The sequence below is a fragment of the Oryctolagus cuniculus genome, chromosome 1 (genome assembly GCF_964237555.1).
Source record: "Oryctolagus cuniculus chromosome 1, mOryCun1.1, whole genome shotgun sequence".
NCBI lineage: Eukaryota > Metazoa > Chordata > Mammalia > Lagomorpha > Leporidae > Oryctolagus > Oryctolagus cuniculus.
Window position 1 is genome coordinate 117,273,341 of NC_091432.1, and position 27,114 is coordinate 117,300,454.

The 27,114-nt window shown below is 39.8% G+C and overlaps 2 protein-coding genes and 1 long non-coding RNA gene across 3 annotated transcripts in view; all 3 read right to left on the reverse strand.

The window, feature by feature from the left end:
• LOC138843517 (uncharacterized) overlaps positions 1-9,828 on the reverse strand; it is a 35,210-nt gene extending 25,382 nt beyond the window's left edge. The window contains exon 1 of the long non-coding RNA XR_011378321.1: positions 9,268-9,828. This is a non-coding gene — a long non-coding RNA (uncharacterized lncRNA). The remainder of the gene's footprint in view (positions 1-9,267) is intronic.
• Positions 9,829-10,954: 1,126 nt separating this feature from the next.
• On the reverse strand, positions 10,955-11,881 carry LOC108178137 (olfactory receptor 10N1-like). The gene has a single exon (XM_017347582.3). The coding sequence runs from the start codon at positions 11,879-11,881 to the stop codon at positions 10,955-10,957; it is 927 nt and encodes a 308-aa protein (XP_017203071.3).
• Positions 11,882-23,891: 12,010 nt separating this feature from the next.
• On the reverse strand, positions 23,892-24,824 carry LOC100355426 (putative olfactory receptor 10D4). Its single transcript, XM_002708350.3, has one exon. The coding sequence runs from the start codon at positions 24,822-24,824 to the stop codon at positions 23,892-23,894; it is 933 nt and encodes a 310-aa protein (XP_002708396.3).
• Positions 24,825-27,114: the final 2,290 nt, after the last annotated feature.

Sequence of the window (27,114 nt, forward strand, 5' to 3'; positions counted from 1 at the left end):
ACACTAGTCTTGTTTGTGTGATCCCTTTGACTCTTGGACCTATCAGTATGATCAATTGTGAACTGAAATTGATCACTTGGACTACTGAGATGGCAATGGTACATGCAACCTTGATGGGTTGAATTGCAATCTCCTGGCATGTTTCTAAATCTACCGTTTGGGGCAAGTCCGATTGAGCATGCCCCAAACTGTACATCTCCATCTCTTATTCCCACTCTTATATTTAATAGGGATCACTTTTCATCTTCTTACTCCTACCCTGCATATTTTCCAATAAATTCCATTAGTATATTTGCTACCTATTTTTTCTGATCATTATCTACTCCCCCTCCCAACTTTCACTGTTTCATGTCATATTCTGACCATACCTTGAAGACTTCTTAAATGGAGTCTCAACTGCCCCTGTGCCTGTGTGCAGCCATCTGTCCACAGTGACTTCTATCAGTCTTTTAGGATACCCTCTGATTACAGAGCACACCACAGGCCCTCCAGTGCCTTTGGCAGGAAGTTCCGAGGTTATCCCATATCCATGAAGCACTTCATGGCCTAAGCCTCACAGGTCTTTATATCCACCTGCTCCTGCAGGAATCTGAGTTGTGATTTCTAAAACACACTCACTGTGCTGCAGGTCCAAAAAGTTTGACAAACCTCTACTAAATTTTTCAATTTAGACTCCTCTCAAATAGAGTAATCTGCATAATGCCAAAGCTGGAGAAGCCGATCTCTCCTCCAAGTCTCTAGGTGATATGCCTCATTACTGACGGACTTCCTTCATCACATTCTTTATATAGCGAGCCACACAAATCTGAGCTGAATCCCAATACATTACTTATATGCTGTGTGATGATGGGACTATTACTTAAACTTCCTGGGCCCCAGCTTACTCCCTCCATGGGAATATTGGCAACATTATGTAATATCTATTAAGCATCTATCATAATGCTATAAGAACTAAAGCACTGGCTGGCGCCACGGCTCACTAGGCTAATCCTCCACCTGCAGTGCCAGCACCCCGGGTTCTAGACCCGGTTGGGGCACCGGTTCTGTCCCTGTTGCTCCTCTTCCAGTCCAGCTCTCCGCTGTGGCCCGGGAAGGCAGTGGAGGATAGCCCAAGTGCTTGGGCCCTACACCTGCATGGGAGACCAAGAGGAAGCACCTGGTTCCTGGCTTCAGATTGGTGCAGCGCGCCGGTCATAGTGGCCATTTGGGGAGTGAACCAATGGAAGGAAGACCTTTCTCTCTGTCTCTCTCTCTCACACTAACTCTGCCTTTCAAAAAATAAAAATTAAAAAAAAAAAAACTAAAAAAAAAGAACTAAAGCATTGATTTTTTTTCTTTTTTTTCTTTTTTTTTTTTTTGACAGGCAGAGTGGACAGTGAGAGAGAGAGACAGAGAGAAAGGTCTTCCTTTGCCATTGGTTCACCCTCCAATGGCCGCCGTGGCCGGCGCACTGCGGCTGGCGCACCACGCTGATCCGAAGGCAGGAGCCAGGTGCTTCTCCTGGTCTCCCATGGAGTGCAGGGCCCAAGCACCTGGGCCATCCTCCACTGCACTCACAGGCCATAGCAGAGAGCTGGCCTGGAAGAGGGGCAACCAGGACAGAATCCAGCGCCCCGAATGGGACTAGAACCTGGTGTGCCGGTGCCGCTAGGTGGAGGATTAGCCTAGTGAGCCGCGGCGCCGGCTAAAGCATTGAATTTTAATATTATATTTCCTTCACAGTCTTTTCCAGGTAGGTTATGAGATTTCTGATAGAATTGAAAATCTTAAGCACCAATGCCTTCCCATAATGAATAGTCAATGAAGTGAGGAAATATGTAATTGATAAAAATGTTCACCAGTGTCCATTAACAAATATTTATTCAAGTAACTAATCTGTGTGCTTTCAAAGATACAAAGTCACTTAACCTTGGACAGACATCAAAAGATCATATAAACTGATCATAATTGCCATGCAAGCCAACTAGGTAATTCTGAGAACAGCGGTCATGAACTCTAATTAAAACACATCTTACAGGGAATTCATTACCAGGTGTCATACCAGAATTGTTTTATTTTACCAAAATCTCTAACAAGAATTACTTATCAATCTTCCCTTAACAAGATGTCTGAATATAGAGAAAAAATTGTAAGAGAAAACTAAATTTATTTAAATTGTCAGGTACTTGGAGGAATTTGTTTCTTTTAAAGAAAAAGCAGATCTCGGGATATCCATCAAATCTTGGCATGTGTTACTTTGTGAGGGACTTTTACGCTTTGTGGATCTCAAGAATGATGGTTGCAGGACAATACATGTTTTATTAGAGTCAGTGTTGTATTCCTCATCATCTTTACAAAAATTCATTGTTTATTTTTAATTGACTCATAGTTATATATATTTATAGAGTACATTGTGATATTATATGTCTATATCATGAAATGATTAAATCAAGCTAGTACCATGTTCATCTCATATCTTTGTAATGAAAACATTTAAAATCTGCTCTTTTATCAATTTCTAAATATATAATATATAATTATTAATTATAGTCAACATGTCTTACAGATCAATAAAATGTGTTCTTCCTATCTAACTGAGCTTAATTTTTCACCAATATTCTCCTTTTCCCATCCCCTACATCCACCTCAGCTTCTGGTAATCTCCATTCTACTCCCTACTACTATGAGTTCAATTCTTTTGAATTCCATATATAAGTGATATCATATCATATTTGTTTCCTGTGCTTGGCTTATTTCACTTAACATAAAGGAATCCAGGTCTATCCATGCTATTACAATTGAGAGAATTTCCTCTTTTTATGAAAGGTTGAATAATATTCCACAATGTATATATATCACATTTTCCTTATACTTTTACCCATTGTTGAATACTTCAATTGCTTCTGTATCATGGCTACTATGAATAAATCTGCAGTGAATGTGAAGATGAAGGCATCTCTTCAACATGCTGATTGCAAAGAAATGCAGCTTTTTTAGATGTAGGTTTTATTTACCCTTTACTAAGAAAAACCATGTAGTTGGGATTTCAATTTTCTTCAAAATGTAAAGAATATATTAAGGAAGCCATTATGCAAATAATCCTTTTTAACTTTAAGAGAATTCAGTTTTTAAAAAATTTTACTTATTTATATATTCAAAAGTCAGAGTTAGAGAGAGACAGAGAGAAATCTTCCATCTGTTGGTTCACTCTCCAAATGGCTACAATGGACAAGGCTGGGCCAGGCTGAAGCCAAGAGTCAGGAAACCCATCTGGGTGTCCCACATGGGTTCAAGGGCCCAAGCACTTGGGCTGTCCTCTGCTGGTTTCCCAAGAGCATTAGCAGAGAGCTGGATTAGAAGTGGAGCATGCAGGACTTGAACTGGCACCCATATGGGATGCCCTGCAGATGACAGCTTAATCTGTTGTGCCACAGCGCTGCCTGTGGAAGTTAATTTATTAAAGGTTAACATTTACACACAAAATTCTGTCATGTAAATAGTCCTGTGCTTGATAGAAAAGGTCAAACAGCAAACTAGATGATAGAATAATGTACTTGTTTCTGAAGACAGAATGAAGGAACAGTAAGGAACAAAGAAAACTAGGAGGGAAGATGGCATTCTCTGTCCTTTTTCAACCCTTCCACGTTGGGGTGGATGAATCAGGTAGTCCCTGTGCTTTACCCACCCTGCCCCAGCTGTCTCCAATTCAGCTCTTCATAGGAAAACTGAGACCAGTTAAATTTAACAAAGTTTACGTAATCAAAAAAAAAGAGAAAGTTTCTGGGACTGGGTAGCATTCCAATTCAAAGTCAGTTCAGAATGGCTTTATCTAATACATGTGTGGATTACAGTTATAGCCAGAGAAAAAGAAAATGACATAACAAAACACCTGATTGGCACTAGTTGCTATGTGTGTTATATGCACGGTCTGATTAGTTGGCAGTCTGTGATTAGCTCAGGCTCAGGTGCTGTGATTGGTGGCCTGGAGCATCTTGGATACAAGAGCATATATTCCTTTTTCAAAAGATTTATTTACTTATTTATTTGAAAGGCAGAGTTACAGAAAGGCAGAGGCAGAGAACAAGAGAGAGAGGTCTTCCATACACTGATTCACTCCCCAATTGGCCACAACAGCTGGAGCTGCACCAATCCGAAGCCAGGAGCCTGGAGCTTCATCTAGGTCCCATGTGGCTGCAGGGGCCCAAGGACTTGGGCCATCTTCTACTGCTTTCCTAGGCCCAGCAGAGAGCTGGATCAGAAGTGGAGCAGCTGGGAATTAAATGGGTTCCCATTTAGGCTGCCGGCTCTGAAGGTAGCAGCTTTACCCATTATGCCACGATGTCGGCCCCAGTAGTATTCTTTGGTTGCAGTATGCTTATACATCACACTACAGTACAGTATGGAATCAGCTCAGTGTCAAACTTTGTCACCCACTTACAGAGATGGGTCTAATCTACAGTTATTCCAGTTTAACACAGCCAAGAAAGGAATCTCCACTTAGAGTCAGTTTAAGTGACTTTCTACTATAAACTTCCTAGGAAAGTGGTAATGGGAGATGTTGAGATCTTTTCATCCTCTATGAGCTGGAGAGTCTTGCTTTCATTCTTTGTTAGAGGAAGAAGTGTTATATCTTCAAACCTATGTTAGTAGTCATCCCAATAGGGACTGGAAGCAATGCCACTACAGAAAAGTAACACCCTTACTAGCAAACTAGAAAAGAAGGGATTTTTTAATTAAAAAACTAGCTGGAGCCGGCGCCGCGGCTCACTAGGTTAATCCTCCACCTTGCAGCGCTGGCACACCGGGTTCTAGTCCCGGTCGGGGTGCCGGATTCTGTCCCAGTTGCCCCTCTTCCAGGCCAGCTCACTGCTGTGGCCTGGGAGTGCAGTGGAGGATGGCCCAAGTCCTTGGGCCCTGCACCTGCATGGGAGACCAGGAGAAGTACCTGGCTCCTGGCTTCGGATCAGCGCGATGCGCCGGCCATAGTGCACCGGCCACGGCGGCCATTGGAGGGTGAACCAACGGCAAAGGAAGACCTTTCTCTCTGTCTCTCTCTCACTGCCCACTATGCCTGTAAAAAAAAAAAAAAAAAAAAAAAAAAAAAAACTAGCTGAGCTGGGTTGTGACTTTTCTCTAAAAATGTCTACCAGCAGGAGTGAGTTCACTGAAGACTGGGCAGGAATACATGATGGAAGAAGGGATTTGAGAAACTTGGAGCCAATCATAACAATGATCAAAAATTATGGAGAAGAAATGAACTTAAGAGCTAACAGGATTGGATGATGTGAATAAATTTGAGATTCCAGCGAGGTATTCTGGAAAGGATAAACATGAAGAAGAAATGAAGCCTCTGTCAGCCACATGGAAAGAGGCTGTCATGTTCTGAATTTGCAGAGAGAACAGTTGCAAAACTGGAAAAGACCATTGATGACCTGGAAGAAAAAGTCACCTAAGCCAAGGAAGAGAACGCGAGCTCATGGCAGACCCTGGATCAGACCCTAAATGCACTTCACTGAAAGTAACCAAGACAGAAGAGGCATGTTCCCATAGAACTACAGAGCTCCACGTTTTTCTCTGTTTTTTTTTTTTTGTTTTTGTTTTTGTTTTTGTTTTTTTTGACAGAAGTCTCTTTTGTTATTGCATCTCTGCTTTGCTGGAAACATCAAGCCAATTATGAATAAGTGAATAAATATTTTGCACCAGAGGTTTGAGCACCAATTAAATTGAATTCCTTCCTTATTTTTTTTTTAATGGCACCAGCCTTTTCAGCTCTATCTTTATCCTAAAGTTGAATGATTCTTAAGATAGGCAGGGTATTTTATATTGAACATACTCTCTTAGGATTGAGGGCATTTGGTTACTGGGAGAGGAGACAACCCCATAATTTCAAGAACACAGACTCTTAATGATCTGGCTAGTCATGGATTAACTTAAAATGCTGACAAATATAACTTTCCCTGTTTATGAGATTACAGGAGTCTAACACCTGCCAAATTAAAATGGGTGGGGATTTTCCATCCACCAGGACAAAAAGGGCTGGGGGAAGGCTATTTTGGGAAGTTGTAAACCATAGATCCACTGCCCTCCCTCCACACACTTCCTGGGAGAACAAACATGCTCTGAGCAGTCCATGTGAGAATGCCCGGGAAGTAGTCTCAGTAATTTCCCGAGTATTTTCTGGATAGTTCCTTGATGTTATGTTCCTCTCTGTTTCTTTCATTCTCACCTAAGGAGCAGGTGTCTTTTGCCAACAATGACTCATGCTTGTCTACAGGAATATGAAGTTCAGTCCTGTTTGGGTCAGCCATATAAAAAGGCTGTTCTCCATCAATAAATTGAGCAAGAGTTTTTTCTATGAATACATATTGAACAGAAGAGGACTTTCTGGTGGCTAGAAAAATAGTTAGCTTCACTTCCTCTCCATACTTCAGGGGATTGCAAGGTGAAGATTTTTTTATCCAGGATTTAGAATTCCTTCTTCAGGACCAATTTAATAAAAGAACAAGAAATTTCTGATTAAAAAAGATATGGAGTATTTCGTGGACAGCAACTACATGTTTCAGCTCTTATATATCGGCTTTCTCGTATATGTGTGTGTGTGTGTGTGTGTATTTAGCATCTCAGGACTGAAACTTTCTATATTCCCCAATGATGTGGGGGCCAATTCAAGGTTACAATTCTGATTAGAAAAGAAATCGCCCTAATCTGAGCTAATCTGAGGCCCCTGCCCTTCACTCCTATTTATTAAGCATCATATCACCTAAAAGATACACTGGCAAATTGCTCAACTGAATAAAACCCACACTTTTCAGATTCTTGCAACTGTATCATAAATAACAGTATCACTTTTTCTACATTTTTGGTCAAATAAATTTTTACATAAACTCCCTCAAAAAATCGTATTTAAGTGAGTTGTGGCTCACTTGGTTAATCTTCCACCTGCGGTGCCGGCACCCAATGTGGGTGCTGGGTTCTAGTCCCAGTTGTTCCTCTTCCAGTCTAGCTCTTTGCTGTGGCCCAAGAAGGCAGTGGAGGATGGCCCAAGTGTTTGGGCCCCTGCTTCCTTCAGACCTGCTCTTCATGGGGCAGCAGGTCCCATAGAGCTCCTCAGGGCCAGCCTGGGGAGCTCGGGGGCCGAACGGGATGATGAGTGTTGGCGGCAAAGGAATCACACCAGAGACCAGAGATCAGTCAATGCCCAGGGAGCAGCCGGGTTCTCGACTTTATTGGGAGGGGAAGAGCTTTTATAGACACAAAAGGGGGCTGTCCAGGGCACAAGGGAACCGAGCCAACCAGCTGAAAGGTAAGGCAGGACATGAGCCGGGCACACCCTCAAGGGCCACAGCTGTGGACACATACTGTTCACAAATTCAGAAGTCTCTTGTCAGGCTAGGTACCTCCCCTGGGGGCCATCTTGGATTGTTGGAAACACTGAGTCACTGAAATGCAGAAGTGCGGCAAACTTGAGCAAAGGCTTAGCGGCCTTGTTGAGCGAAGGCTTAGCAACTTTGTTTCCTTTTCAATTGGAGCTCCCTGCAGCCTAAGTGCTTGAGCCAGAGGAGGCACCTGGCTCCTGGCTTCAGAGTGGTGCACCGCCGGCTATAACGGCCATTTGGGGGGTGAACCAATGGAAGAAAGACCTTTCTCTCTGTCTCTTTCTCTCTCACTGTCTAACTCTATCTGTCAAAAAATTTAATTAGAAACTACCATCATGTGCCACAGCTGCTTTATTCTGGAGACCAGGAATTACCCATGGCCACTACCTCCAAAAAGCTCACAATCTAGTAATAGAGAAGAGAGGCATAATTCAAATAAACTCTAATTGCTGTGTGTTAGGAACTAGGAAGAAAAGTTCAATGGCGGAGTGTTTATATCCTGAGTAGCTCACTCCTGTTTCTCTGCCGTATCAATAGCTGTGTATTTACACCATGACCTGTATGATCCACTGAGGTTCCTTGAGGGTGGAGGAAGACATTCCTGAGAAAACGCTCATGGGACTGAAGTCTGAATGGAAAAGGAAATACAGTATAGATGCACAATGGAATATCATTCAGTAATAGAAGGAAAGAAATTCTGTCATTTGCAGCAAAATGGGTGGAACTAGAGGGCACCATGTTAAGTAACACAATCCAGGCAAAGAATGATGAATACTACATGTTCTCCCTTGTAAGTGGAGGCTAAAAAATCTACTATGAACACAGAATAGTGATAGTCTGGGAGGGTGAGCATGGCAATAGAATGAATTTGAGTAATGGGTACCAAATCAGAGTTGATTCAGAGGAATGGATTCCTAGGTTGCAGAGCATAGTAGGGAGACTGTAGCTCAAAGTAATCTATGTTCTATTTTATGGGAAAATATTTTACTTAATGGGAAAATAAAAGAACTGAGCACCAAAGGTCTAATCTTAAAGTAATGTCAAAGAAAGAGAGATGCTCATTATCCTGATTTTGTCAGCATGCTATGTATACATGTAATGATTTACGACACTATAATCCATAAATATGCATAATTATTGTTAACAAAACATTCAGAGCCATTGCATCGTGCCTAATAAATAACAAGGATTCAATAAATGTTAACTGAAGATTACGACACTAGGCAGATGCTCTGAGGGTTACTTTAGGTACATTTCTCAAACTTTTCTCTGTCAACACCAAATTAAAAGCATCAATGGTGTCCTCCAGTTGCATCCATTTTGCTACACATGGTAGAATGTCATTCTTTTTTTAAATTTTTTATATTTATATTTTATTTAATGAACATAAATTTCCAAAGTACAGCTTATGGATTACAATAGCTTCCCCCCCCCATAACTTCCCTCCCACCCACAACACTCCCCTCTCCCACTCCCTCTCCCCTTCCATTCACATCAAGATTAATTTTCAATTATCTTTATATACAGAAGATCAATTTAGTATATATTAAGTAAAGATTTCAACAGTTTGCACCCACACAGAAACACAAAGTGTAAAATACTATTTGAGTACTAGTTATAGCATTAATTAAACAACTAAGAGTAATTGTGTATTAATTACAAAGGTCAACCAATAGTTTTAAGTAGAACATAAAAAATACTAAAAGGGTAAAGTATTAAGTTCTTTTTTTTCTGTTTCTTTTTGTTTGTTTGTTTGTTATGTAGTTATTTTTTTATTTAATAAATGTGAATTTACAAAGTGCAGCTTTTGTATTGTTGTGGCTTCCCCCCCCAACCTCCCTCCCTCCCATGGCCCTCCCCTCTCCCACTCCCTCTCCCATCCCACCCTTCATCAAGTTTCATTTTCAATTACCTTCATATACTGAAGATCAACTTAGTATTTACTAAGCAAGGATTTCAATAGGCTGTACTCACACAACTGCAACTTTGTTGTTTTTAAGTTTCATAGTAAAACACATTAAGGAAAGAGATCCTACATGGGGAGCATGTACCCAGTGACTCCCGTTGTAGATTTAACAATTGGCACTCTTATTTATGACGTCAGCAATCACCCGAGACTCTTGCTATGAGCTGTCTAGGCTATGGAAGCCCCTTGAGTTCACCGACTCTGAACTTGTTTAGTCAAGGCCGTATCACAGTGGGGGTTCCTTCCTCCCTTCAGAGAAAGGTGCCTCTCTCCTTGATGGCCTGTTCCTTCTGCTGGGGTCTTGTTCACCAGGATCTTTCATTTAGATTGTTTTTTGCCACCGTGTCATGGCTTTCCATGCCTGTGAGACTCTCATGGACCTTTTAGCCAGATCCGAATGTCCCAAGGGTTGATTCTGAGGCAGGAGTGCTGCCATTCTATGAGTCTGCTGTGTGTCCTGTTTCCCCCGCAGGATCATTCTCTCCCTTTTAATTCTATCCTTCATTATTTGCTTAAAGTGGTCTTATTTGTAGAATGTCATTCTTTTTTATAACTGAATGATATTGCATTGTGTATAGATACCACATTTTCTTTTTCTATTCATCTGATAATGGACACCATGATTGGTTCCAAGTTTTGGCTATTGTACACAGTGCTGCCATAAAAATAGAGGTGCAGGTGTCTCTTTGATACATTGCATTCAAGTCTTTTAGGTATATACACAGTATTATGATTGCTGGATCACATGACAAGTCTATTTCTAGTTTTTAAAGAAATCTCCACTCTGTTTTCCACAGTGGGTGCACTAATTTACATTCCCACCAACACTGTATCAACATTACCCTTTGTCTACATCCTCACCAGAATTGTTACTCCCTGTGTTTTGGATTTTAGCCACTCAGAGAGGGGTGAAGTGATATCTCATTATGATTTTGATATGCATTTACTGGATTGCTAGTGATGTTGAGTAATTTTTTCATATATTTTTTGGCCATTTGTATTTCTTCTTTTGTGAATTGTCAATTAAAGTCCTTTGCTCATTTCTCAACCGGATTGGTTTTTGTTGATTTTTTTCAGATAATATTAGTTACAGAGTTTCTTCATGGAGTCTCAGGCACACTAACATAGAAAATCTCATCAGACATACAAAATACAATGCTTTCAGAAGAAATGTTTTCTGTTTGTTTATTTGAGTGGAGGAAATAGCAGGATAATGTCAACAGACAACCCATTTTTTAAAATTTTATTTAGGTCATACAAATTTCATGTACTTCATATATACAGATTTACAAAGTGATTCTCCCACCCTACCCTCATTCCCACCCATGCTCCAATCCTGTTTCCTCCTCCCTCTCTTAATTTTTACAAATATCTATTTCCTGTTTACTTAATACTCATAAAGTTAACCTTACACTAAGAGTTCAACAAATAGTATGAAGAAGAAAACACTGTTCTTCAAAAGAGGAGACAAGGGCTACAACAATCGTGAAATCTCAACATGTCCTTTCACTCCAACACATTACATTTTGGGTACTCCATTAGTTATCCCGGATCAGGGAAAGTATATGAAATCTGTCTTTTTTGGATTGGACAACACTTCATTAAAATCCATTATATTATCTGTATTTTATTTTCAAATGATAAGTACAGCATTTTGGAATACCCTTTTCAGGGACCTTTTCACTTCCTTGTTCCTTAAGGAATAAATTAAGGAGTTCAGCATTGGTGACACAATGTTGTTTAGTATTTGCACCACGGCACCAAGCAAGGGATTGGGTGTGGGCTGCAGGTAGATGATGATTACAGGTCCATAGGCACAGAGGATTGCAGTGAGGTGGGCACTGCAAGTAGAGAAAGCTTTCCGCCTGCCCTCTGCTGAACGAATTCTCAAAATGGCAATTGCAATGCGTGCATAGGAGATACAAACTGTGAATAAAAGCATTAATGCCAGAAAGCCAACATTAGTGGACCCCACTGTCTGGGCCAGGGAGCTGTCAGTACAAGCCAGAGGTAAAATAGCAGGAATGTCACAGAAGAAGTGGCCCACCTGATTGGGGCCACAGTAGGTTACCTTAAAGGTAAAGAAGGTCAAGGTGGTGGCCTGGAGGCCACCCACCACCCAGGCTACCAAGACCAAGGCCATACAGACTCCAGGTTTCATGATGAGCATGTACCTCAGTGGGTGACAGATGGCAACGACGCGGTCATAGGCCATGACAGAGTAGAGGCAGCCTTCAGTGGAGCCCAGAAAGTGATAGAAGAAGAGTTGTGCCGCACATCCTTCATAAGGGATGGCTCGGCTCTGGCCAGAGAGATAGCAGAGCATCTTGGGGCAGGTGACGGATGGGAACAGCATGTCAAAAATCGACAGGAGTCCCAAGAAGAAATACATGGGGGTGTGAAGGGTAGAGGAGGAGATGATTGCTATAAGGATGAGTAAATTTCCAAGCAGGGTGAAGAGGTAGATGAGCGAGAAGACAACAAAGAGCAGAGATTCCAGTCCTGCTGTCTGAGGTATTCCCAGCAGAATGAACTCACTCAGCTGTGTGTGATTCCTCATGTTCCTAGAAAGGCGGTCTAGATTTTCATAAAAGGTGTGTAAATATGAACATGGAGACTGACTGTAAGACACAGAATACCTACGTTCATTTTCACCAAACTTTGAATGTAAAGGTGATGGATAATTAAGAAATTTTTACATAGACAAATAGGAGCCTGTAAACACACATAGACCTTCATATCTCAGGGCATCATAGCCCTCCATCAATACAAACACGAAGCAAAATGAAATATTACATAGCAAAATATTGGATAGTTAATACAGCAAAGGCCTCACTATAAACAGTTAAGTATAATTTAATCATTGTTCATGGTCCATTATATAGCCATTATTGCCTAATTATAAATCACCCTGGAAGCCTGACCCTCCTGATTTCTTTTCACACACTGTCTATGTTACTAAAGATGTGGTCAAATGTCCTGAATCTTCATCAAATTTCATGTTGGGCATCTATAGCTCTCGCCAGAACAAAACAATATGATAGAGTGAAATGAGCATTATATTTGAGGTTTATTAATCATTCTAATTAGATATAATCATTAGTTTGAACATTCACTTACCTGACAATATTTCTTTTACCTGAAAAGTAATTAACAGTGTCAGATTTGGTTATTATTACAGTGTTTTATATTGTTTAGAGCTTAGTAGCAAAGTCGCATGATGCACACTGTCATTTTTAGTGAAATACCATCCTATTAATGCTTAGATTGGAGATTTTTAATCTTTGTTAACAAATAGAAGTTTTTAATCATTAGAGCAATAAAACTAAAATATATTAAATATGCAACTTTTATATATTTTCTGCTTAAAATGTTTATTAAAACACTTATTGTGGTAAGGATGTCTAATATGAAATCTTTCTTTTAAAATATTTATTTATTTATTTATTTGAAAGGCAGTGTGACACACGGAGAGAAGAAAAGTCAGAGAAAGAGATCTTCCATCCACTGGCTCACTCCTCAAATGGCCACAACATCCAGGACTGAGCCAGGCTGAGGCCAGGTGCCTGGAACTCCATCCGAGTCTCCCACTGGAGAAGCAGAGACCCAAGTACTAGGGTCATGTTCTGCTACATTTCCAGGAATATTAGCAGGAAACTGCATGGGAAGTGCAGCAGTAGGGACCTGAACCAGCACTCTGGGATGCTGGCACTGCAAGCAACTGCTGAACCCTCTGTGCTACTTGACAGCCCTGAGATCTACTTTCTCTAAAGATTTTCTTATTTTATTTAAGGTTTACAAATTCCATGTATTTTACGTGTACAGATTTAGAAACATAGTGATACTTCCCAACCTACCCTCTCTCCTGTCCATACTCCCTCCCTTCCTCCTCCTTCACTCCTAATCCCTCTCTCAATTTTTACAATGGTTTACTTTTACTCTTAAGATTAACCCTACACTAAGTAGAGTTCCACAAATACTAAGAAGAAAAAAACAAAACCCTATTCAGACCTGTAAACAATCATCAAAACTAATGTAACGTATAGAAGTAAAAATTATTTTTGGTATATAATAAAATACTAACTATAGTTACAATATTTTGAAACAGATCTCGAGAACTTTATCTTTGACGTATTCAAACTTTATGCTTATTTATTAGCAACTCTCCATTATTCCCTACCATCTTACCTGACAGTCACCATCCTGTATATTTCATTTCCATGGAAAATTGTAACTGAATAAGCTCAGAATATGAAATTACCTCAAGGGTGCACCCTGGCCTCATGTCTGTTTCAGTGCTTGCATCTGAAGTTTCATGTAAATCACACAAGGAGAGATGATGTTTTCAATTTCATTGTTGCTTTGTGATCTGTTTTTTAAAGATACACAAAGTATATGAACCTGTGTAAAAATAATTGCTCTGATTTCTAATTATAAGTCTTGGTAAAGTTTTCTGATTTTCTTTTGAAGCTAATTTCATCTTCTAAAACATTTGAAGTTGTTATATAAATTAATGTTATCCATATACACTTAAGAAATTTTGATGAAATTGAGTCCAGTGTCTATTGGACTGCATGGTCCCCGAGAACAGACTAATTAGCCCTGTAAATGGTAGCATCACTGTAAGATCTGTTGAATAGATGGCATTTCAGTATTTCTAGATGACTGCATGAAGGAAAGGTTAGAGGTGATTGATAGCTACACTTTTATTAGAAGTTCCCTAATAAAACCATGTCTATTCTTGCTCATCACTGCATCTGTCAGATTCAGGAAATACTAACAAAGGTGTACACCCAACACTAGATACACCCATCACTCATGGAGTTAAGTATTCATTATTTGAATCAATAAATTTTTCAAATACTCTGAAATGAATCCTATTCTATTTAGATTAATGTTTCAACATTAATCCCAGAAAACAATGGGTTCAACAAATGCTGCCTAAGACTTCGGATTCCATGCCTGACACAAGGAATTTAGATATGCATCAAAGTGAAAAGCATTGAATGTCTGACCTAGAAAAGATTGAAGAAGATCTGGACATCTTCATAATTGGTGTTATATAATAATTTCCCTCACTGGAGAAAAGGATGTCAAAAGAAATTAATGCAATAATACCTGAAATAGGACAGAAATTGTTCATACAGTCACAGGTAGACCATTTAGAGCATGTGTCTTTGTGCATTGGGTAATTTAATGCAGAACAGTATTATCACAATATATACCAATAACCTATTTACCTTACTGCCACCCCAAGATATCAAATCTATAGAGAATGTGTTTATTGTTTTGGGTCTCTGAGTCTTTGGATCCTTTTGGATTTCTTACTGGAATAAAGTCAGTACTCATTTTTCACTTTCTTTCCCAGCCTGTTTTGTCTGTCTTCTGTGGAGCGTGATCTGGCCTTGAGTTCAGCTTGTATCTGTGCTGAAGTTGTTGAAGAAAGAGTGCATGGCCACGGGTGGTTCCTGTGCTCTGGATTAGTTGTCTCTTTGCAGTGGTAGGCATGATGGTTTCTGAACAATTTCAGTTAGGCCAAATGAATTGGAAAAGAATATAGAGCAACCGCTAGGCAGTTATTTTAATTTACTCCTAGGAAAAAACTTTCAATAATATGGTACAGAAAAGGATGAAATGGGATATGTGACTTTTATACTAGGAATATATGGAGATAAATATAAAAAGAATTTGTTGTTGGAAATAAAGATGCAGTAAATAGGAAAATACTGCTGAAAATGTGGGATATTCTTATAACTATACTTGGTATTTAATGAGTACTCACTAAATGCTTATTTCTGGTGAACTGAGATAAGAGTTCTCTTGCAGAATTGCTGTGATGGCTGAAATCAGGAAGCTGAAATTCAATCTGACTTTCCCACATGGGTCGCAGGGACCCAGCTAATTGAAAACACCTACTGCCTCCCCAGGTGTGCACTAGCAGGAAATTTAATTAGAAGTAGAATCAGTACCTAAGCATCATCTTAAATACTGAACCAAATGCTCACCCCAACACAAGTTTCTTAAGCCAGTTATATTTGGTTTTTAAGTCTAGGATCTTGCTGACTGAGTTTTAGACTTAGCTATGCCTTCAGTTTATGTATCTCTCTCACACAAAGTTGTTAGGCAGATTAAATAGGAAATGCAGTTTGAGACATCTAATAAGCTGTCACATATTTCAGGTACCCAGCAACCATTGTTTACTCTTTTACTCTGGGCAAGAATAAAAGCATTCTTGTGGGGCCGGCGCAGTGGCTCACTTGGTTAATCCTCTGCCTGCAGCGCCAGCATCCCATATGGGTGCCGGCTTCTAGTCCTGGTTGCTCCTCTTCCAGTACAGCTCTCTGCTGTGGCCCAGGAAGGCAGTGGAGGATGGCCCAAGTGCTTGGGCCCCTGCACCCACATGGGAGACCAGGAGGAAGCACCTGGCTCCTGGCTTCAGATTGGCTCAACGCCAGCCGTAGCAGCCATTTGGGGGGTGAACCAACGGAAGGAAGACCTTTCTCTCTGCCTCTCTCTCTCACTAATTCTGCCTGTCAAATAAAAAAAAAATTACAAGAAAAGCACTCTTGTAATGTATTGACTTAATGTGGGCATGAGTATAGCTAATGCCAAATAACTTGCAGTTTTAGTGAAGTGTTTAAACATATCCATACAGGTGCCCTCTGAATTCTTCTGACGAACAAAAACAAGTGATGATGAACATTGAGAGCCCTGATTTAAGTGCCTCCTGCAGCCCTTGTACCCTTCAGGTAAGCTCTCCTCCAAACCATCTAAAACACAGCAAAATAAAAATGCTAACAAATGGTATCAGTGATGCACAAGGGAAAATGAGTTACTTTGTTGTTGATTCTAAGGCAGTATAAACATGGCTTTCTGTAAGATGAAAATTCAAAACAAAAAAAACATCTTTATGTGAATGAAATTGAATATCTTTTCATGTGATTGTTGTTTACAGCCCTTGGCCATTTTTCTGATAGACCATGGTCTGCTTTTCTTTCTATTTGTTGAACCCTTTATTTAATAGAGCCATTAAACCTTTGACTATAATGTGCATTAAAAATGTGATATTTAAAAAAAAATAAAGAAAATGTTAAGTAGAAAAGAAGAAAAAAGACATGATTTTGAATGTTTTTGTCATAAAGAAATGTTCAATGTTTGAGGAGATAGAGGTATTCACCTTGATTGGACATTATACAAAGTATAAAACAGAATATGGTACCAAATAAATGTGTTCAATTTCTATATCCTGTTAAAAATATTTTAACTAGAATAAAAATAAAATTGTTAATAAAAAGTTAAATGAGGTTTGTAGTCCTGAAAAAAAACCTCATAAAGTAACAAAATTTCAGATTAAGATTTTATTTACTATTTTTGAAATTCCTTCTTATAATTTCAAAGTAAGATACCAAAGGGACTATTTTACTATGTTTTTCCTGTCAGAATCACTCTTAATAAAATATATTAAATTTTAAAAAAAGAAATAAATTGGATTTTTCCTGCCTTCAAAATGTTTATCAAATCTTGTATCTCACAGGTTTTTAAAATGTGTAGAAAATAGGAAATATTCCAATGAATGAACATACCAAATGTCAGTAATGAGCAAGAGCATGAATAGTGCTTTCTCCAACAATCCTTGCTACCCAGATTTCTAGAGGGAAGGTTAAAAAGTGGAAGTTGATAAAGGGTGAAAATGCTAAGCACCTACCTGGTCAACAGGGTCATAGCTGGCTCAAGGAAGCAAAAGCAAATGTTTTCTTTTCTGTCACTTTAGCTTCAGTTTGTTACATAGGTTTACAGAGCTCCCCATCCCTAACACTTCTCTTCCCTCCTGTGCGGGGAATTGTGCTGGGTTCTCCAGCTGCAGACCCCTCAGGGCCTCTTTCCTTCAGAATTACACACAGATGAAGCTGCACACCGATTGGCAGCCCCGCACCCAAGGTTATTCCCTCAGTGTTAGCAGAGGTGAAATTAGCTGCTACCTTGGTAGCTGTGGAAGCGAATCACGGTGGCTCTGGAGCCCCGTGCATGATGTATCCCCCGACACTGAACAGGCGGCAGCCCTCTGAGCTTAGGGAGCAATTAGACGCCTGATGCGGAGAGAGCTTAGAAGTTTCCGCACAGTCCTCAATAGTCAAGGTAATCATTAAAGGAATTGGGAGTCACACTGCTTGTGAATCCCCTGTGACCACCCATTTTTCTGTTTTACATAGATATCCCATCCATCCATTTTGTTCTCTATTGGCCTAAGAAATTTGGCCCGATTATGTCATTTTTCCAGTTTACGGTTTCCCTTATAGCTTGTGATTCTGGAAGAATCTGTAATTTAATGAGATGACCCACCTTGAAGGCTCCACACCAGAGAAGGTGCTGATGTGGAGGACAACCTGTTTCTCATTAGCTGTATGAGTGCAGGTCAGGTGTCTTCTCAGAACAAAACAGTTGTAATTTTTAAAATGGAGCTTTAGTAGCATCTCAAGGAGTGATTTTGACAGATAAATGAAGAAGTATTTATGAACTTCCTGGCATGTGATGGGTTCCTGGGGTTTTTATTTTTTTATTTTTTAGAAGATTTATTTATTTATTTATTTGAAAGAGTTACACAGAGAGAGAGGGAGAGGCAGAGGGAGAGACAGGTCTTCCATCTGCAGGTTCACTCCCTAGTTGGCCGCAATGGCCAGAGCTGTGACCATCTGAAGCAGGTGCCAGGAGCCTCCTCCAGGTCTCCCATGTGGGTGCAAGGGCCCGAGGACTTTCCTAGGGCTACCGCAGAGAGCTGGATTGGAAGAAGGGCAGCTGGGACTCGAACCTGCACCCATATGGGATGCTGGCATTGAGGCGGTGGCTTTACCAGCTATGCCACAGTGCTGTCCTCCTGGGTGTTTATTATTTCTTGAAATTGGATGGAACATTAATTATGATCTCATCATTTTAACTTCATTGTTAAAATTTTTCCTTTATCTTCCTTTAGTGTTTCCTACCTTCCCTTCTCAATTGCTTTTTCATTCTTTTGTCTGTTGATGATTTTTTTTTAAACTATGAGTAACTCTGGGGAAACAGTGTTTAACAAAATCCAAAACAAAACAAAATATAAAAATAATACTAGATTTATAAGAAGTATAGGAAATCAGAATTATTTTTGAAAAATATTTTGTTTTATATGGAAATCTAAATGGCCTATATATTTCACATTCTCAGGATCCAACCAGACCAGCTCATGAAGGAAAGTTGAACTAGCATTTAGATAGTGTCTAATATGGCAAACACCTTTTTTTGCCTAATTATTACCATATTCACAGAGGATAGGTTAGAATTAGTTCATTTTACAAATGATATTCTGGACTCAGAAGAGTTACGATCATTTTCTGAAGATTACACAGCTCTTACTCCTGGAGGTTGAAACAGATTTCCAGGCTCTTCTAATCTAAACTCAGAGATCTTGCCAGATGTTTGCTCTGGTGTTTCAGAAGTTGCTTAGGACTCCCTCATCCCGTATTACAATCTCTGGGTGTGAGTCCTGGCTGTGCCCCGGATTCCAACTTCCTGTCTATGTGCACCCTGCAGAGCAGTGAGTGACAGCTCAAGTAATTAAGTCTCTGCCATTCACATGGGAAACCTGGACTGAGTTTCTGGATCCTGGCCCAGCTCCAGCCATTGTAGACACTGGGGAATGGATGAGAGATCTTTCTCTCAAATAAATACAATTTTTAAAATTCTTAAATATGCTGATTTAATTTCAGGACAGAATCCACTTGGTTCTAATACAAGAATCTGGTTTCGAGTTCTTCCTACCATGTTTTGACTGTCTGGATAAATAAGATACATCCTTGGGACTGGCATTGTGACATAGTGGGCAAAGCTATTGCCTACCACAACAGCTTCCCATATGGGCATCAGTTTGTTCTGGCTGCTCCAGTTCTGATCCGCCTCCCTGCTGATAGCCAGGGAAAGTAGCAGAAGATGGCCCAAGTGTTTGGGCTCCTGACACCCACATGGAAGACCAGGATGAAGCTCCTGACTCCTGGCTTTGATCTGTCTCAGCCCCAGCCATTGTGGCCATCTGTGGAATGAACCAGCAGAAGGAAAATCACTCTCTCTCTGTCTCTGTCTCTCTCCCTCTCTGTAATCTTTTCAAGTAAATAGATAAATCTTTTAAAAAATGAGATCATCTTTTACTGATCGTTAGAGATTTAGACACTTAAATTTCATCCACCTTGTGCCCCTTAGCCCTCATTTATGCTTTTCGTTTGTCAGGAGTATATTTCCTTGATTTGATAACAATTGTTGTTCTTAAGCAATGGCCAGCATCATCTAACATAATTGCAAACAGAAATAGGTTCTTTTTCTGATGGCATGCATTATTCCTACCTGAAATTAAAGCTGTTTATGTCACCATGTAAGATGTTTAGCTTGGTTTCTAATATGAATTCAATATGTAATGCCTAACAGACTGTTCTTGGCATGCCAATGGTTTGATTTACAGTTTTTTAATTTTTAAAATAAATAACTTATGAATTTAAATCTTTCTTGAAAAACAATTTTTCTGTTCCATTTAGATTGCATTAAAATATTCAGGGTGATATGCCACATTGATAGTTACATTTGTGACTTTCTTATCATCCAAAACAAAAACACTTGAATTGTATATGTTTATTGACTGATAAATCAATTCCAAAGAACAAAGATCTAGTTTGGTTATTACTAAAATAATTGCTAAATCTATTTCATATAGAACATCATTTTCTCCATCTACTCTTTTTTCCACTTTTAAGTCTAAATTTCAGCATGTACGTTGCTTACTCCCACATTCACATCCATCAGCAATCATTTTACCCTTACTATGTTTTGTGTACTTTGCTGTGGATCATAAAGAAAGAAAAAAACAAATACATTCAACTCTGCTTAAGCCTAAAAAAAAAAAAAGGCAAGGAAGCAGCTTGTACACAACAAACAAGGACAAAAGTTGGCAACACTGTAAAAGAATTAAAAAACCAATAGCTTATTTCACTTAACTTAATAGCTTGCAGTTCCATCTACCAACTCTTCAGTTGCAGGTGATAAGATTTCACCTTTTTATGGCTTAGTAGTAGCTCATTGTGGATATTTTCCACATTTTCTTTAATCATTCATCAATGGATAGACCCCTAGTTTTCTTCCATTTCTTGACTTGTGATTAGTGTTGTAATAAACATGGAGATGCAGATGTCTCTTTGACAGAATGTTTGCATTTCCCCTGGATATATAACCAGTAGTGGGATAGCTGGATTAAACCAAGCATGGGAGTCAAGTAGCATATGCTCTTGCTCACATGGAGTGGCTAATAAAAGCTGATATTTTTTTGCCTAAATATTTTCTTGTTACCTTCCTGGAATTTATTTAGGTATAATAGTACTTGCATAAGATCTCAACTATTAGGGCCAGTGCTGTGGCACAGCCAGTTAAAGCCCTGGCCTAAAGCTCAGGCATCCCATATGGGCACCAGTTCTAGACAAAGCTGCTCCTCTTCTGATCCAGCTCTCTGCTATGGCCTGGGAAAACAGTATAAGATGGCCCAAGTCCTTGGGTCCCTGCACCCATGTGGGAGACCCGGAAGAAACTTCTGGCTCCTGGCTTCAGATTGGCGCAGCTCCGGCTGTTGTGGCTGGCCATATGGGGAGTGAACCAGTGAATGGAAGACCTCTCTCTCTGTCTCTACATCTCTCTGTAACTCTGTCTTTCAAATAAATAAAATAAATCTTTTTAAAAAAATATCTCAAATATTTCCAATAGATAATATCGATTGCAATCTTTAGACCACATGATTTATCAGACCAAGAAGAAGGAAATGCTAATGTGCATGAACGATTCACTCTAGGACAATTTTATATTTTTTTCTTTTTATTAATATAAAGAGAACAGATTTCATGTATTTCATATGTATGATTCTAGGACGATAACCACATTTCCCTCCCTCATCCTCTCCCTCACCCAGCCTTCCTCCTTCCCTCCCTTCTTTTCTTTTCATTAATTTTTGCAAAGACACAATTTTACCCCACTCTATTTAGTATAAACTATACTTGACATTTTGAATTTTGATCTTTTCCCTGGATAGCAACATACAGTTCAATGCTCTCTCATGATGTAGGCAGAAGTGAGTCACAGTAACCAGTGAGTCCTGCCATCTTTAGCAGAAACAACCAATATTCTATAATGTATGGTATTGCTAAGCTATGGTGTTTAGAGCTTATATGGACTAAATTCACTTCTGACTTACAAGATTTTCAGCTTAATATGGGGTTTATTGGGATATTTCACCATCAAGACCAGGGTATCTGTAAGAGATCTGAATGAAGATACTTCAAAAGATTTGTACTAAATAAGAATTAAAAATATGTTTATTTTGCTTCAAGAAACCTTGACATCTATGCTTAGATCTTTCATACTCTAGGCTATGGCCTAAGGAGCACAATGAAAGAACCTCAGCATTAAATTTTCTACTTTATTCCTTTCACTCCCTAATACCCAATCAAAAGACAATCAGTAAGTTTCTGAGTGGAAATTAGATTAGAACTACTTAAGAAAAGGTTAAAACAACCTGCGCCGTGGCTCACTAGGCTAATCCTCTGCCTTGCGGCGCCGGCACACCAGGTTCTAGTCCCGGTCGGGGCGCCGGATTCTGTCCCAGTTGCCCCTCTTCCAGGCCAGCTCTCTGCTGTGGCCAGGGAGTGCAATGGAGGCTAGCCCAAGTACTTGGGCCCTGCACCCCATGGGAGACCAAGATAAGTACCTGGCTCCTGCCATCGGATCAGCGCGGTGCGCCGGCCGCAGCACACAGGCCGCAGCGGCCATTGGAGGGCAAACCAACGGCAAAGGAAGACCTTTCTTTCTGTCTCTCTCTTTCACTGTCCACTCTGCCTGTCAAAAAACATAAATAAATAAATTAAAAAAAGAAAAGGTAAAAACAAAGATAGTGTTAATGACACAATATCAAATCACCAAACAAACCATAATTATTGTTGCAAAACCCATATAGCAACCAAATAACCACACAGTTAATCAGAAATGAAAGCTTACCTAATCATAAATAACAGCGAGGGTACTAAAAGCCCTTAGAGATGTGATAATAAGATGAAAGTGAAGTATCTTATCAAATATTGCATGTTGAATTGAAATGCATGCTAATTTTCTTTGATCTCTTGAAGACACACATCATATTGTCTCACTGTGGTGTAATGGAAAGCAGTTATGTGTTCCTTCTTCTTGGGAGCCCCATACTGGTCTTCAGCCCATTAGGATGGTGTTGTGTCTACATCTTGATCCTGTGATTCTGACACTGCATAATTTGTAAGTCATTTGAAGGACCTATAGTATAAGTCTGTGACCTGCTTCTATTCCCAATTCTTATTTTTAATTTTTCCTCACTTAGGTTCTATTCTCTATAGGAAGAGTATATTAAAAGACATAAGCTTTCCAATGTATTTGCATTCAAAGGAGTCAAACTCAACACTTCCTTTTAATTCCAGAAGATTTTTTTAAAGAACATAAAATCGGTTTTCTTTTATATACAATAGGCTAGAAGACTATAGGAAAAAAATACATACACAAACACTGATATGAAGAAATGTAAGAACAATCTCAAAATGTCCATCAACAGGAAATTGCCCATATAGTGTATGGGTATTTCATATGGTGGACTTCTTCACCCACATGAAAGAATAAGGTAGACCTATGTTCACTGATATAAAAAGAGCTTTATTATACATTCTGTGAAAAAAAAAAAAAAAGGAAACCTGTAGAACAGGATGATGGCATTTCAAAAAGTTCCTGGGAAAAAAACAGATATTTACTTTGGCACACATAAAATATTTGAAATTCATGCATAGTTTTTACTTTTTTTCTTTATAACTTTTTTAATTTATACAAGGTGAACAAATTTAATGTAATTCATACATACAGGTTTAAGAGCATAATAAAGCAAATTTACAAAAAGACAGAGAGAACGTCCATCCAAGAATTCTTTATATCAGACTAAAACACATGTATTCCATCAAAATATTAAATAAAAAATTTCAGAAATATGTGAAGAAAATCAAATGAACGGCAAGATCTTTTGGCAAAATGGTGAAAAATCCCATGTAAATTGAAAGGAAGTTTCCATTAGAAGTCAATATTTGTGTTACAATTCTCGGAAAACAGGTAGCAGCAGCACAAGATCCAAACCCTCTGGCCTTAGTCCTAGTTCATCAACTTCCTAGCTCTGTGGCACAGCAAAAGTGTCCTCTCAGTGCACTAATGTCTTCCTCAGTAAACTGGGATAATAATATTAGTTACATAATAAGATTATTATATTAATTAATATGTCAGCATTTGTAAAGTGCATAGTATTATACATGGTATCAAGGAAACATTTAAGAAAGGTTTTGTTGAATTAGAAATTGAACAAACACATGAGTATAGCCATAAATCACACCAGAGTTGACTTGATCTCACCTGTTTGTCTCAAACATCATTTAGTAATCATATCCAGGGTAAGAAACTAATTGTCTCCAGATAAATGTGAGGCAAAACTATGGAGATAGAGAGCAACATGAAGGCTATTCTTCACCAGTAGGAACTCCTTGCATCAGTGCCTTTCTCAGAGCCAACTTGACATCCTTGTTTCTCAAGGAATATATCAAAGGATTCAGGGAAGGGGTAACAATGTTATTCAACACCTGAACCACAGAATCCAGCCAAGGACTGGAGGCAGGGCGGAGATAAATGAGGACCACGGGTCCGTAGAATAACAGGATGGAAGTGAGATGGGCACTGCAGGTTGAGAAGGCTCTGCGCCTGCCTTCCGAGGAGCTGATTTTCAATATGGAGATGGCAATGCGAGTGTATGAAGCCAGGACCAGAAGAAAACATGCGAAGGCAACAATGCCCACATTGGTGAAACTCACTGTCTGGGCTAGAGAGGTGTCAGCACAGGCCAGGGTCAACACCACTGGAATATCACAGAAAAAATTGTCCACCTCATTGGGGCCACAGTAGGGTAACTTAAAGATGAGGTATGTGAGGACAGATGCATGCAGGCAGCTCCCCAACCATGTGCCGAGGGTCATGAAGGCACATACCTGGTGGTTCATGATCACTGTGTATCGCAGCGGGTGGCAGATGGCTGCAAAGCGGTCATAGGCCATCACAGTGTAGAGAAAGCACTCGGTGCAGCCCAGGAAGTGGTAAAAGAAGAGCTGGGAGGCACAGCCCTGGAAGGAGATGGTGCAGTCTTGCCCCATGAGGCAGAGCATCATTTTGGGGGAACTCACTGAAGAGAAAAAGATATCAAGCACTGACAGGTTTCCCAGGAAGAAATACATGGGGGTGTGCAGGCTGGAGGATGTGAAGATGGCCAGCAGTATGAACAGGTTCCCTGGCAGATTGAGCAGATAGGAGGCCAAAAATACCATGAAGAGCACATGTTCCAGTCCCTCTGTGTGAGGGATTCCCATCAGGAGAAACTCAGTTATTGATGTGTGGTTCCTCATCTTCAGTCTAGTTCATCCTGCAAGATCCCAGAATGGTCTCACCAAGGTGACCTTCTCCCAAAAAAACTAAATGCCTGCATAGATTCTGCTGCAATCTGGTAATACCTATTTGCTCTCAGGAACTTCCTAGTAGGAGCCAGCTCTATTCTGACACTAATTAACACGTGACCTTCAGTGCATCATTTCTTTGTCCATCTGTTGCCTCAAAATTAAAGACACAGATAACACTAGAGATGCCTGAGAGCTTCAAGCAAACCTTACAGTTGATTCTATCAGGGTTTAAACGTCATTTCTGACTTCTGACAACTTTGGAAAAAAATCTCCAAATCTTCCTGAGTCTCTATAATTAGTACCCTAATGTATGTGCTTCTGATGAGGATGAACACTAATTCATGTAAGTACCTAGTGTAGTCTCTGCTTCTACATACCCTGGTTAAAAAAAATCTATCCAAGATACTGATATTCTGATTTTAATGAGCTTTTATTCCACAAAGTTATTGTAGGTTGATTTGGAGCAGTTGTGGAGTTACCTATTGATGTGATTGATTTATGAAACCACTATCTCCATTGGTAGCTGGAGCAACTGAGAATTGTCTAGTGGATACAAAGAAAGACAATATGTATCATGAACACTCACCAATATTAAAACAGGCATCATCTTTCAGTACAGAATTAATGTCTCTCCAGCAATTTGACTGCAATTTGGCTGAAGATGCGCCATTGCCCTAGAGGTTTTCAAAGCTAAGCTTCCTTAATCAGATAATACCTTAAGAACATGCCATGGAGTCAAGTTGGTCGGCATTAGTCCAAACTCAAATACAGCCAGCTCTCACACTCTCCCCTCCTTCCTCTAGTGCACATCACCCTGGGAGGATGAGGAGGGGAAAGTGCTCCAGAGAAGAGGTGCTCAGAAATTGTAGGTAAGTATGGCTGACTGAGGCTGAAACCCTAGGTCCCATCACCACCTGCCCTGTCCCCTTTGGAGAGACATGGAACAGAAGAACCAGGCTCCAAGGACAGAAAAGCTGGGTGCTCCTCTTGCTCAGGCTCAGCCACTCCTGCCTGTACACCCAGCAGTGTCTCTGAGCCCAGAGGGAAAGTGCAGCAATCACCCCCACAGTGAGAGAATAAATCTCCTTGGCTTCCTTTAGGAGCCTATTCTCCAGGGATCGCTGACTCAGGAGTGTAGAACAGAGGGAGCAATTAGACTGCAGACCTTCCTCCCTTCCCTCCTTTCTTCCCACACAAAGAGGTAATAACTCCATTCAATGTTAGCAAAGCAAACCCAGACAGATCTGCAACTTTTTATTACAGTTAGGTTAATAATTCCCCATTACCACTTCCACAAGTTCTTTTATTATTTACATGAAAAATCCTCTTTTATTTTCCTGTTAGACTACTAATGGTATTTTCCCCTACGTGCTCTAGTTGCTGTAACTCTTTCAGTGTGTATCTTAAAAACTCAAAATGTATCTGCTTTCATTTTCTAACTGTGGCCTAAAAATGTATTCTAATGGACAAAGATTAGGTAGGGCTGTGTCTATGGACTGTCCACGGAAACATGCATATAGGCCTACTAAGAACATTATTTCTTAAATTCCTTTTGAAATAGTTCAGAAGATGCAAAGTGGGAACTACAATGAGGTATAAGTATTCTTAGGGGCCTGCATCGTGGCATGGTGCTGGGGCCGCTTTCTGTAGCACTGGCATTCATATGGGTGCCACTTCCTGTCCTGGCTGCCCCACTTTTGGTCCACCTCCCTGCTCATGTGCTGGGAAGGGCAGCACAGGATGGCCCAGGTGCTTGGGCCCCTGCATCCACATGGGGCACCTGGAAGAAGCTCCTGGCCCCTGGTTTTGGCCTGGCCTAGCCTTGGTCATTTACTGCCTTTTGGGGAGTGATCCAGCAGATGGAAGATCTCTCTCTCTATCTCCCTCTCCCTCTGTGGCTCTGCCTTTCAAAAAATAAATCATTAATATATATGTAGTTTTAAAAATAAAATCATTTAAATAAAGAAGTATTTGTAGCAACATTTTTTTTTAACTATTCCCCTTCTTAATGCCAGAGTGAATACAAAAAAAGTCTCCTCTCCATGGTTTTGATTAGTAATTACTACTTACTAGGAAAAAAAAATTAAACCAAACAATTTAAAACCCTTTTATTTTATCACTGCATCCTTGTCAGATATTACTTTTTAATGTTAAAAATAAAACTCAAAAATTTAATTACCAAAGTTCATTCCAAAGGTCAAAGAGCTCAGATATTAATTCAACCTGTCTACATTTAAAA

Excerpts from the sequence above, each read along its gene's own strand:
- LOC108178137 (XM_017347582.3), bottom strand. The coding sequence starts at position 11,881 with ATGAGGAATCACACACAGCTGAGTGAGTTCATTCTGCTGGGAATACCT.
- LOC100355426 (XM_002708350.3), bottom strand. The coding sequence starts at position 24,824 with ATGAGGAACCACACATCAATAACTGAGTTTCTCCTGATGGGAATCCCT.